General features: G+C 42.9%; 1 protein-coding gene across 1 annotated transcript in view; it reads right to left on the reverse strand.

Moving 5' to 3' along the window:
• Positions 1 to 3,939, reverse strand: part of WIPF3 (WAS/WASL interacting protein family member 3) — a 7,834-nt gene extending 3,895 nt beyond the window's left edge. Inside the window, exons 1-3 of the mRNA XM_035894059.1 lie at positions 3,925 to 3,939; positions 2,912 to 3,044; positions 2,159 to 2,287 (exon numbers count right to left, since the gene is read on the reverse strand). Coding sequence (XP_035749952.1) covers positions 2,159 to 2,287; positions 2,912 to 3,044; positions 3,925 to 3,939 — 277 coding nt within the window. The remainder of the gene's footprint in view (positions 1 to 2,158; positions 2,288 to 2,911; positions 3,045 to 3,924) is intronic.
• Positions 3,940 to 13,353: the final 9,414 nt, after the last annotated feature.

The following is a 13,353-nucleotide window of genomic DNA, read 5'->3' on the forward strand; positions in this document are numbered from 1 at the left end:
GCCGCTCGGACTGCAGGAAGCTGCCCGGGCCGCCCACCTGAAAAACAGGCATCGCACGGTACACGCCAGGCTTTCGCTCCCGCTCGTCAGACAGAACAGTGCCAAGAGCGGGCTCCGCATCTTCCCCTCCCTGCGGCTGCCCGAAACAGCTCGTACCCAGCGGGTTGCCCCCGGTGTAACGGGGCTCGGGAGGCGCCGTCTTCCAGCGGGCACCGGGGACTCTGCGTAGTTACGTGACGGCCCGCCGAGAGACCCTGCTCCCCTCCCTGGTCCTCAGTTTCCACAAAATGAAATCGTTTAAGGGGAAGGCGCTTTCCTGCAGAGGCCTGGGGTCCCTCACAGCGGCCTCGCCTGCCTAGGACAGCCCGCGGGACGAGGGTGGGTGAGCCGGCTGCTCGCGGGAGTCGGGAGCCCGAGTGAAAAGGCCTCAAAGAGCACGAGTCGATTGACACGCATCAACTTCCACCCTTAAAGTCAAGTACTTGCTTAAGATTAAAAAATTCAGACAAACGTTATGTAAATTTCAATCCTATGGATAAAAGCCAGGTTCTTAAAAGTAGTGCCTTAAAGGCTTCCTGGAACGTACAGGTACAGGTGTTTCCTTTTCGACAGCAAATGCCCAAAGACTCCTGACCTTATAAAATGTATTTTCCTGAGTGAATGTCAAGGATTTCACAAGGCAAGGTGTCAAAAAAGGCATCTCATTCTATATTCACATTGTCCGATAGGCGTGGTCATAGTTTTAAGAACAACTCCAAGCAGCTACTGCAGCTGAGGCTGTGTGAGGGAGCCCAGTCACAAGCAGCGCTGTGCATCTCGGGCTTGCCTTCCAGGAAAAAAAAGAACAAAAATCCCCTGCAGGTTGAAGGGAATGGAATGTCTTGAACATGCTGAATTTGCTTAACAAGATACGTGATTAAAGAAAGAGGCAGGATTCATAGCTGACTGCTTATCTTTATAGCTGACTGTGTTGGATATGTACGGGAAGAGAAGCTTCTAATGCTTTCTGAGGGTAGCCAAAACAAGAGCCATGAGATAAGGAAGTAAATAGGAGGATGGCTCAAGGATAAAGCCCCGGCTGGCGCAGGCTGTGTTACTCTGACAGCAAAATAAGGAGGTGAAAAGCTAAAAGTTCGCCAAAAGGACACGGTGAAGAAGAACGGTGGGTGAGGTAAACGACCACCAGATGTCTCTGAAGCCCCCAATGGACTGAGCTAGGCATGTGGGAATAGACGGTGAACTTAGGTAAATTAGTTTGGGGGAATGTAATGAATATGCATATTTTATTTACATATGCATATTTGACTTGCATAAAAACTGTGTCACTAACCCTTTACAGCACGCACATTAGGAGGAGTGATCCCCTGTGCGTCCAGCGCTGTAATAAAGAATACCTGCTTCATAGTCGCCAAGACTGTTGAGTCCTGATTTCAGCTTTTCACGGCATGCAGGTAGAGCCGAGTTCTCTCTTTCCCAAATTTCCCTGCAAATGCCTGCTTCCCTCGGTGCTGCCTGAGCAGGCACCAGCTGCCCCACGGCGCCAGGGGTCATTGCTGTGGCTCTAAAAGTCACCCCTCACTGATGCTGGCACTTCTCGAGGCAAAAGCAGAGGCAGGGCTCCCACAAACACCTTCCTCCTGTCTTTGTGAAGCAACAATAACCCCTTCTTTCTCAGGTCAATCGATTACCTTGCTGGATCAGAGCTGTACTTTATAAAATCCAGAGGGGAAAAAACCTTAAGTATGAATCTTTAAAGTAACACACAGGCCTGTAATCCCGTAGAAATACACACTAATGGAGGGAAGGAAATATGACTTCTTTGCCATTTGTGCTGAAGTTGATAAGCACAGATTTAAATACTCTGTTTGAGGTACAATTAAGTTTTCATTAACCCAATGTAAAAAGCCTCCATTAAAACTCAGTGCCACCTATTCAATGTCTTTCTGACCCAGTGTGGAGATAGCTTATTATTTACATTTTAAGGAATAAGGAACCTGATTTCACGCACATTATTAATTGAGCCCTCCATGGTCACGTGATGAACTAAGGGTTCAGAAAAAAAACCAATAAAAATCAATCATTAAAGCTAACCACAACTTGCTTTTATCCCAAATCACAGTTCCCCCCAGCTATTCTTTCATCCAAATGAAGCCCTTACCCGGCACGTCCCTCTGGCCTGCTGGTCTGAGAACAGGAAAGCCACCAGCAAACAAGCCTCCCAGCGGCTGCTGAGAGCTGCCTTTACTAATGGCTGGATTACCTCCATCTCTGTTAGTTCCTTTGGGTTCTGTTAAAAAGAACCAAAAAACCCAGGTTGTATCAGAAACACATTCCATCCTGCCCTCAGACCACTAAGACTTGGCACCAACAAACATAGCCAAGACCAGACTTTTCCCCCTTTAAGCAAGCTCAGCAAGGACAGTTCCTGTTAATACGGTAAACTACCATTACTCTCTGACCCGTATCTCAGAGCACAGCACCCTCTGGTGCTTTTTAATCTCACATCAATAATGACACCAACAAGAAGTTGTGTTAGACAACATTAAATTTATGCTTCCAGAATTTTTTGGCATTTTTTTGTTCAGCTAGTAAAGAACAATTCTTCTGCCAGAGCCAACAATTCCCACTTAAACAATCATTTTACTGAGAAACACTCAAGGATTTCATCATTCATCATTTTTTTCTGGACAAGGAATGCCTGTTAAACTGGTACCCAGTTATGCACTTACTATTAAGCGTTAGTAGCTGTTGATCTCAGAGCAGGATGCAAGTTCAGAAAATTAAACTCTCCCTGCTCTGTCCCCTAAAGCCACATGAAGATGCAGACCTTTGCTGAACTTGAAAAATGCCCTTCAAATTTGAAAATTGAGGTATCAGCACCCAGGGACCTTGCTCAGGAGCACGTACTTACTTTCAATCTGTGGTGCGCTGCGGTCGTTGATTTGTGTCACTTTTCTTAAGCGAGTTCCCTGCTGGATATCGGCTAAGAGCGCGTTCCGTGCTTTTTGGTCTTCCTTTCGCAGTTTTGGTACCTCTGAACTTGCCTGTTGACAGCAAGAACATCAGATGGGAGGTACAGACAAAAATGCTTGCTTAGAAAGGACACATAAGCAAACATGGGATAGAAGATTTGAAATAAACCATCCTTGGCAGCTGTCATTTCAAAGCCTTTGAGTCGCGCCTGCAAGAACAGCATTCGGTTGTGTAGGAGGCAGGAAAGCTGAAAGTTTAAATGTAAGACAAATCTAATGCTAGCTGTGTTAGCACTGTTGAAAGGAAATTAGGGGGCATGCTTAAATTAAATGAGACCTCTTGCTTGGCCACTTATGGTCTCTGCTCCACAACTCCAGCTCTGCCTGCCTCTCTCATTAGCTCTTTTCATGCTATTTACCAGGCTTTGCGACAAAGATTTTACATGCCGTCTGAGAATAAACATCTTTGTTTTATCCACTTTGCCTTATGAAAAAAGACAGGTAAGTGCACACTGCACTTATATTTGAATGTGGTCATTAACTAATTTAGACTGCCTGTGCTGGAGATTTACACCAGTTTAACCAGAATGTCTTCAGAACAATACAATTATATTTTAGTAACTTTTCTAGCCTGGCCAAGGTCCGTAAAGGTAAAGTCAGGTTGTACTTTAAAGTTTTGTAATAAAACCAAAAAATATTTTTATTCTTTATTCTTATTTCATCAAGTTTCCTGTTACTTAAGAAAAAATACCAAACTTTAAAAAGCTTGGACGTTTCACTTTCCTGAGGCAGATATAAACCAGCAAAGCCATTCTTTCTAAACCTATCATGTGATTAACAGAGTGGGTCTAGCAGAGGGGGACCCTTCACGTCAGAGGCACGATGTGCTGCATGATTCCTCATCCACTGCAAATTCCCGTAGGTTACCTGACTTCCTAAAGAGAACACGTACCGGAAATGTTTCCATAGCCCTTAACGTTAGCATCATAGTCATAATAAAGCAGAACACTATCATCTCACTTTAAAACAAAAAACCCAACTTGGTAATAGCATTCTGAAAGCAAAACAGATGCTTGAAAATACTTAACCAGCTCCTGAATGAATAAAATGTCTAACTTGTGAATCCTAAATGAAGCTTTATACTGGTACGATATTACTTGTGGTTATTTTTGTACCTGCTAAAAAAAAAAAAAAATCAGGTTAGATTTGCAGAGCGCCACTAGATGGCACTCCAGATCGCTGCTAATGCCAGCTGCGTTCCTGACACCTGATGTAAAAACTCGAAATTATGATCTTGTAAGTGATACCGTAACCATATATATTATTTTAAAATATTAGGAAAAAACCCACTGTTACATGGTTTTCCTAATTTGAAACAGCGCTGCCCACCCTTGTGCCTTCAGGACAGTGAGTCCCACTGCCCGTGAAGACAACCCAGAAAAGCTGCCGGCGTAAGCAGCGTTAGGTCACGTACCAGCCAGAAACTGTTTCCACTCACATTTTCTGTAAGTTGCCAATACTTACTGTGAAAAATGGAAACACCATAACTGGAACAAGGGTGGCTCCCCTTCTCACAAAAGCTTTTTACCAGTATCTTGAACCTCACGCCTCTCCACTGCCACTAATGGCTTTGCCGTAGCAGGACAACCAGGATCTAGAGGGATCTGATCGAGACCTATGTTTAAAATTAGATCCAGCAGCTGCGATTTCGTTTCTGGGTTCAGGCGTCTGTACGTTACGCCAGCTGTCCATTTCTTCTCCCTGATCTACTTGTCGGAGCAGGTAGGCTATTGGAATATAAAGGCTCGATATCCAAATAGCTATTAGGCTAAAACACCCTACTTGGGGCAACCTGTATTTGCGAGTGACCCGTGACTTGCTATCACTTTAACATGGCTACGGTGTTCATTTGTTCACAATTCATAGCATAACAAAGCAGGAACGCTCTTCTGCAGGCCCATAACGCAGCGTCACAAGGTGCCCTTACTTCAAGCACAACTCCACCCCACGCCCCCGCTGTTTCTTCTTCCTCCTCGCGTACCTAAGAGATACAATCTTCCGTGCCCAGCCTGGTGGACTCGGGTGATTGATTAGCTGCTGAGTAGCTTGATACGGATTCTCTTTTTCCATTACAAAGTCAAGATGGTCTGGGGTGTAGTGTTGCCTGGTTGCACGGCGGTCAGAGCTCCTTCGGATTTCTTGTTTGCCACCTGCGCTCCCCAGGCTGGTGACAATTCTTGTCAAGAATCATTTCACCTGGTAAGTATCTTGCCCACTCACCTACTGGTGTCCTGCCTTTGCAAACTTGTGTTTTTACCATGTTGCTTTTTGATACACAGTCAGAAAGGAACCTTCCTGCAGTTAAGAAATTAATCGGGGATTCCCACCCATGCTGTGTCTGCAATACAGAGCACAACAGATACTAAATGTGTAAGTTGTGTATCAAGAGAGAAAGAAAAACAGGAACTCATGGGTGTCAAATGTTCAATCCCGATCGCATGAAATAGAAACGCTTGAACGGGAAGACAAATACGTTTTGTGTCACAGAGGAAAAGCCGCTGCAAGACAAAGAATGTAATTCTTAGGCTGCTTTCTACCACCCCATCTGCAGGGCAGCCTCATTTATTTAGAGAGAGAAACATCTCAATCTTTCAATGAAAATCAGAAGGGAAGCAGAGAAGAATGTGAAGATCATTTGTTTTATCAGATGCCAGAGCTGCCTCAGGTAACACAGAGTGAAATTAAATTCCATACTTTATTTACATGAATCAGTAAGGGAACAGTGGGTTCTCATTACCTTAGTAACCATTAGGTTATTCCGCTGCTATTTCAGACATAAAGAATGGCACATTCAATACATACTTGGAAACAAACCGGAACAAACCAGACATGTAAATAGCCTGAACTTAAGAGATCTGATCCCTTCTCATCTGCCCAAACTCCACTACTTTTGCCTTCAGTGTCCTAAATGACGCCCTCAGCTATGCCATTCAGTAAGGTATAGGATCAATGTTTGGGCTACCTGACAGGTCTCCAAAGTACCTGTAAACAGGAAAACACCATTAAATCACAATATTTAGAGTGTTGTTCCAGAGTGTAAATCATCAATGATGGAAATAAACATTTCAGAATTTGCAGGTGATAACTGAGACTGGCAGAGAAATGAATAACGAGGACGGCGTGGTTATACATAGAGATCCGAATCACTGCAACGTGAACCCATTTGAAAAGAAGAACAAACCAAAACATAGCGCTCCTCCACCACCGGGAAAAAAAATAATAAATACACAATACACAAATGTAAAACTGAGAATTACTGGTGAAAAGTCCTGGCCATACCTCCGAAACGCAAGCCTGCATCCAGGGTGCCACGAGCCTGAGCCTGTCAGCAGGCTCCAGCAGCGAGCGCGCACGAGCAAGCGTGCCTGACCTCCTAGCACCGTGCCGTGGTGAGGAGGGATGGCATGCTCCCCTGGTACATTTTTTCCTTTCAGAAAAATAACGTGAGCAAAAATGGAATTACAAGCTCAGCTCCGGTCTCCAGATCTTTAAAATTATGTTGAAAAACTGAAGATGCACAGGAAAGAGCCAGCAACTTTTGGTATTCAAAAAGCTGGAGGGAACAGTTCAGATTTTAGCAGCTCAGTCTGGTCCATCAGCCCTGAAGTCTATCTGCAGGGTGGTCTGCCTCACAACACACAAAACCTTTACAGGGAAATGATGGTGAGGACTCAGGGTCTGTTAATCTGTCAGAGACAGGCATTTGGTGAATTAATGTGAGACGCAGACAGACAAGCTCTGATTAGAAAGCAGCAAGGATGGAAGTGGCCAGAGTGACTGCTCCCCACAGTGAAGGGCTGCGGATGGCAGCAGAGCAGACTATCGATTTCTTGGTTTTCAGATCAACTCTGGATCCTCTCTGGCAGAAGAACTTTTTGTGAAGCCCAAGTCATTGGGCCCCACATAGAGCTGACACGCAGTACAGCTTGCAGTGGGGAAGGAGCCAGTGGTTTCATAGAATCATAGAATCACAGAATGTTTTGGGTTGGAAGGGACCTTTAGAGGTCATCTCGTCCAACCCCCCTGCAGTGAGCAGGGACACCTTTAACTCAGTCAGGTTGCTCAGAGCCCTATCCAACCTGACCTTGAATGTTTCCAGGGATGGGGCCTCCTCTACCTCCCTGGGCAACTCATTCCAGTTTCTTCCTTATATCCAGTCTAAATCTGCCCTGGTTTAGTTTAAAACCATTAGTCCTTGTCCTGTCACAGCTAGCCCTACTAAAAAGATTGTCCCCATCTTTCCTGGAGGCTCCCTTTAAGTACTGAAAGGCTGCAATAAGGTGTCCCCGTTTCTTCCAGTTTTGAGTTCTATGGAAGTGAACCATTTTGTTTAGCAGAACAACTCTATTTACACTGTATATACGGACCACGTCAAGGTCTGCCCCTGAATAATCACAACCTTAACACCCTAAACTGGATTGTATCAGACAAGTCAAGATCAGAGAGACTTTTTTAAAGAAAATGGACTGAAATCCATGGCAATGAGCTCTGTTTCTGGGTATATCACTGCTGCGATATTTGCATCACCTTGGGAAAATTACTTTACATCTTGCAAGACAGATGGGAGCATCAACCTACCCTCTGGGCTCCAATGATACTTAAAATATTTAAGAGGTATATGTGCTCAGATACTAGAACTATGTAAATGCAGAAGGCAGCAGGCATTTGAAAAACTTCATAGTACTACTTATAAGGAAATACTAATCATTATCTTTCAGATTTTAAAGACCCCCTCCCCTGCACACAGAAAAGGAGAAATCCTCCGGACTCCGGGCAGGTTGTTCAGGTCATACAGTGCCCCATAAATGGGTTATATTTACTCTGATTTTTAAATGTGCTCTTTACTGAATTTGCAAAATACTTGAGGGTAGACCTTCAGAAACATGACAGTTGCAGCAAAAATGGACCTCCAGCCATCTGGGCAATCCAGTAGCCAGGTGGTCACAGACGTTTGTTTCAGAATAAACCCATCAGCTAATTGGGAATAGAGGATCCCGTACTCCAGCTGTGTAATAGGTAGGAGCCATAAATTAGATAAAATAAAGCACAGTTCCATCCAAAGGCACTACATTCTCTTTTATTTCAGAGAACTTGTAGTAGTATTTATACTCCTACCGTGTAATGAATTTTATCTTCACAGTAGATTCCCTTTCCTGGTCACTTTTTATTGGCTATATTGGAAATACATCTGTGTAGAAAATCGATTTATTTATCTGAACTAGATAAAAACACTAAAACAAAAAAGAAGTCAAAATACATTTAGTTTATCCCTAACTATCTATTTGTGAAACATAAACCAATAAAACTAAAAATCAATCAATCAATTTGACATGCAATATTTTATTATGGGCAAGAGAGAGAACTCTGTCTTTTGCTGACAATTTCATTTATTTCCGTTAATCTGGTGTCAATCACTCTTCCTCTCTCCCATGCCCCATTTTTTCCACCTAGACAAAAAAAAGGATTCAATGCAGAGATCAAGCACAGATACTGGCAGAGGGCATATGCAGCGTATGTTTTAGTAAAAGAAGAGTTTGAGGACACCCCTTAACAAACCTTTGCTTTCTTACTATTTTTCTCTTCCATGCTCAGCCAAACCTGCACAGACCTGGGCTGAGGCAAGGGATCTTCAGCAATACAGCACGCAACACCTCAGGTTTGGCTTTTAAGGAAGGGGAAAGATGTTGCAGCAAGATCAAGAAAGATGAACAGAAAGCACTACGATAAGGGATGCTTGATCACAGAGACACACATTCATGAAAACAAGAGTTCCTGGGCCAGTCCTGGCCTTCTCTGGTATCCCACCTGACGTGATTCAGAGACCAAACTTAAACTAAGAAATGCAAAAGAAAAAGCATAAAACATGGCAATGGACAATTAAAACCAGCATGTAGAACAGCAGACAGGGCAAAACCAGCAATAGCTGTGTAGGCAATGCAGTCAGTGACGTGACGATGCCAAGTCTGGCAGAAGAAACTGTGCATCAACAGTGAGAGACAACTGAAACATCTAAACCTTAATTCAAGGACACGCAAAGCATCAGGAAAGAGCCCGGACAAGCGGAAATATAAAAAACCCACCCCAATATTATTCCTCTATTAAAAATAACTGGAATTCTGGTGTAGACAAATATGAATTGTTCAGGAAAGAGGACAATAAAGGAGAAGGTAGCTGTGTTACACTCTACGTGCGTCAAGCCAGAGATAGCTAAGAATATTGAGAAGAAAACACAGCTTGTTTGGGCTTGGTAAATCATCTGAGGAAGGGTGACGAGTGTTCTTATGGCCCATATGGCACAGCAAGGCTCTCCAAGTAGGAGAACACGGAGGGAGAGATGATGACTGGGTCCCCATCCGGCCATAAAGCTCCTGTTCCCTTGAAGGAAAGCCGGGCACAGGGCTGGTGCTCACAACAGTCTTGAAGGGCACAGACATAGAGCAAGGGGCCGTAAGGGGCAACATCCTGCTAAAATACCCTTCTGGCAACACTGCCGGTGAAAAAGAGTGGACTAAGAACAGGGGAGACCTGCTTGTGAGCAGCTTACTCCATAACGTCCTTCCACTTTACCACAAGCTGCTGACCACAAGCGTTCCATAAGGAGATCCCTGTAAGCATCAGGACTAATGTATTTAAATTAATTCAACTGTAAAAAGACTGCATCCTTTTCAAAAGCAGAACTGACAGAAAAAAAAATATTGACAATAAGATGCCGGAACATTCAAACAAACTACAATGTCATAATTTTTTATTAAAAGAATTAGGTTGCTTTGGAACATGGTAGAATATGGAAGACGACCAGCGATCTCAGTGTAAGCTAGCCAGTATGTCTTCCTTGACATAGCATAGGATTATAAAAGTCATCTATGCATTTGTAGCCCAACATGAAATCTGAAATGCCAGAGGAACTTGTTTTCCCAAGATCAATCCACTATTACTAGATTAGAATTATGCCAAGAATTCACTATTTCATATTTGCAGCAGAAGCAGTTTGCCCAGCAGGCAAGAGCATTGCTTTTACAAAGAATTCTCAAACTGGCAGCTAAAGTCTCCCCCGGGAATGTGCCGAGAAACGCAATTGCAACAAAAACCAGGAGGATATTAAAATGATAAAATAAACCCAGTTTCCAGCAAGTCACAAACAGAAGTACAATAGAGAAAAAACATTGTCATCCTTCTTGCATTTACTTTAAATATGCATCAGGTGTGGTTTCACTCATGCACTGTCTAATGCAAAATAATCAAAACAATCCCCCCTTCCAGCTTAAGGAAAAATCCAATAAGTCTCAACAACAAAGCACATGACTTCTTTTATTTTAAGTATTTTAAATGTTCATTTATAAAGAAGCTTGCAAGATCTGGTACGTGCGAGTTTTGGTTCATCTATTCACAATAGAGCCCCGACCTCTGATTTAAAGCTTTTTAATTACGGGAAACCTCACCACGGAGCAAGACTCCACCTGCACAGTCAATCGCAAGATCAGAGCCGCTTCTTGTGTTTCTGCCGTGTAGCATAGGATGAAACTAATTAATTCTTGGCATTTGGTCTACCTGGGTAAGCACCGCAATCTCTCAGCCTTCTAGCAAGCTGAGCTTCAAACGCTTCCCATGCGAGGGGTCACTCTCCAGCCAACATTTTTTCTGAGGGAACCCACATGAGGGGACCTGCCAAATAGCTTCCTGGCAGCTAACGAAGTCATTGTTTCAAGAGAATGACAGGACCAGCGTTTCACGATTCCATCTACGCCCAGCTCAATAATGATTAACTGTGATCTCAGCTTCCATCACATAAAGTTCTGCAATCTGAACCTGCTGGGTTGAAAAGGTCATCGAGCAATGTGTGTACTTAGATAGGCTGTGTCTACACCAGCCTCAGTCCTCAACTTCTAGCAAGGGAAGTACTGTGCAAAAGTTGTTACAGATCTCTTCCCGGCGTTTTAGCCACCGCCTTGTCCTGGCATTAGTCCCAAATAAGGAGACGTTTCAAATGTTAGCAGAGATGGTGCCTGCTCTGCACTAGCATCTACCTGCTTGAAGTGTACCAGCAGACACGATGGCAGGGAACAAAAGATAAAAAACCAGCATAGCAGAAGCTTTCTCTTCTACATCTATATTCCAGTACTCATTTCAAACATCACCAGCAATCAATGCCACTGCACCCAGTAAAACCCTCTTCATTTCATGTTAGCACTGCTCCATCAGACAATGTAAAATCTCGTGTACTTAAAGGTTCAGTTAGTCCTCCTACAAACAAGCAGTGGGCTTATTAACAAGGGTGTGCTTGAAGTTTTCCCATGTGGGTTGCTAAATTTTTGTACCTGAATGCAAAAACGCAACTGAATCAATATGATGATTTAAACCTGCTGAGCCATTTAGCTTTTCTGTGGCTATTCAACTTACTGACACCCACATTTTAAACATAAATTCTGGCTATTTTTTCACTAAAAGAAAATATGCAGTAACAGAAGCCACCGAAATGGAGGCAGTATAAAATCAAAGCTAGTCAAAAAAATTTTTCCCCACAGTTCAAAAAGATCACAAGTCAGATACCAAAAATACACTGAGAATGGCTTCAAAGAATAATTTTGAACTTCACCTTCTGATTTCTAAATTTTTGGGATTCAAATTGCCAAGGTTTCCTCTGCATCAGTTAAAACAGAAGTGAAAATTCTTACATAAACAAGAAGACCCAAGGCTCTGGCATTGCAATGAAAATGTCAAACAGCCCAAGGCTGAAAATACTTGCCATAGGAGCGGGTGCCACTACCGCTGTTTATTCTCTCTGCCTACCGTAGCAGGGTCCCCAGAATGACAAGGGCTATTATGAATTTAATCTCGCTCTGTTCTAAGAACACTAGGCCATTTCTCCTACCCAATTACCTGTGCAGAAGCTACTCATCGTTCTGAAATGCCTTTTAGCATCCATGCAAAATTATGGCCAGCCCAAGACAGGAGAATAGTGAGAAACTTAACATTCTTGCAATGTCACCTTCCAGCCACGCAGAGAAGTCCAAGTCAAGTATTGCTATAATTCTGGATTCTTTCAGTTAAAAGGCTACAAGCGTAATATTAATTGACAGATGGAATTTAATATGTAGTCACTGCATACACTACAGATGGGGTACTGATTTTTCAGGGCAATATTAGCTCGTGATTAGAATGGTAAATTAACCTATTAGCGCTCTGCAGCTAGGCTGCTTCTGGTACCTGGGCTTCATCATTTACAGCTGGTACCTCTGCGACACGCTGCAATTTCCATATTTCTATATGGAAAAGTATACAGATGAAAAACAGACAGCAAGAATGAGAAAGATAAATTTAAATGCTGTCCATTCCATTCAGACAACACATACCACACACAACATTACGAAGAAACCTGCAAAACGGAACTCACCACCTAAGTACATTAAAAGTGGTGACCTGAGAGATCTCAGCTAAAGAGGGTTCAAGAAGATTAGAGCATATGAATATATGCAGTATGTGCCCCATACCTGTCCAGAGGAAACATATGGAGCAATGCCAACCTAGCATTTATGTTTTCTTTATATCTTCTCCACCTTTCAGAGCTCCCACTTACCCTTTCTGTATTTCTTGACTATAAAAGTAGACCGCTACAGCAGCAATGCTTCAAGATGCCATATCTCTGCAATCCCACATTTTCCACTATCTGAAAATGGAGTCCAATAAACAACACAAAGACACAGCATTTTTTTATACATAATTGCCTCTCACTTCTTTATGAAAGCAGACTGGTGTGAGATGTGATACATTATTAAAACACTATAAATCTGTTCCTTTATTTTGGCTGGAACAAAGCATTCTCAAGATTTTCAGCTGCACCTTGGCTAGCCCTTAGCATAGCCTGTATGATGGCCAGTCATCACCGAGATTACCAAGCCTGCGCTCTCTCTTGCTCCAGTATGTTTTACCTAGCAGCAATAAATATTGTGATTTAGTATCTCCTGACCTAGGGACTTCATGACAAAGTACTAAATCTCATCTTACTCACAGCTCGCATAAAAATTTAATAAACACATTCCCAAATATTTTGTAATTGGCACTATGCACGATGCTGTTAAGCTTCCAGTGTTATGCTTGCATGCCTAGGGGTCTGAATGAAAACTTGAGATATTACCTTCATTTTTACAATAAATAATTAGCAGGCATACACACACACTTACGCATATGCAGACAGTTATATGCACACATTCTCTTTCTCATATTATATTTGGTAAGACCAAACCAAAATACCATGTACCATCAGCATCTTCAGCCAAGCTGTTTTACATACGTTGTTTTTTCTCCTTCCAAAGAACAGTAGTAC

The sequence above is a fragment of the Egretta garzetta genome, unplaced genomic scaffold (genome assembly GCF_000687185.1).
Source record: "Egretta garzetta isolate BGI_Z169 unplaced genomic scaffold, ASM68718v1 scaffold94, whole genome shotgun sequence".
Lineage (NCBI taxonomy): Eukaryota > Metazoa > Chordata > Aves > Pelecaniformes > Ardeidae > Egretta > Egretta garzetta.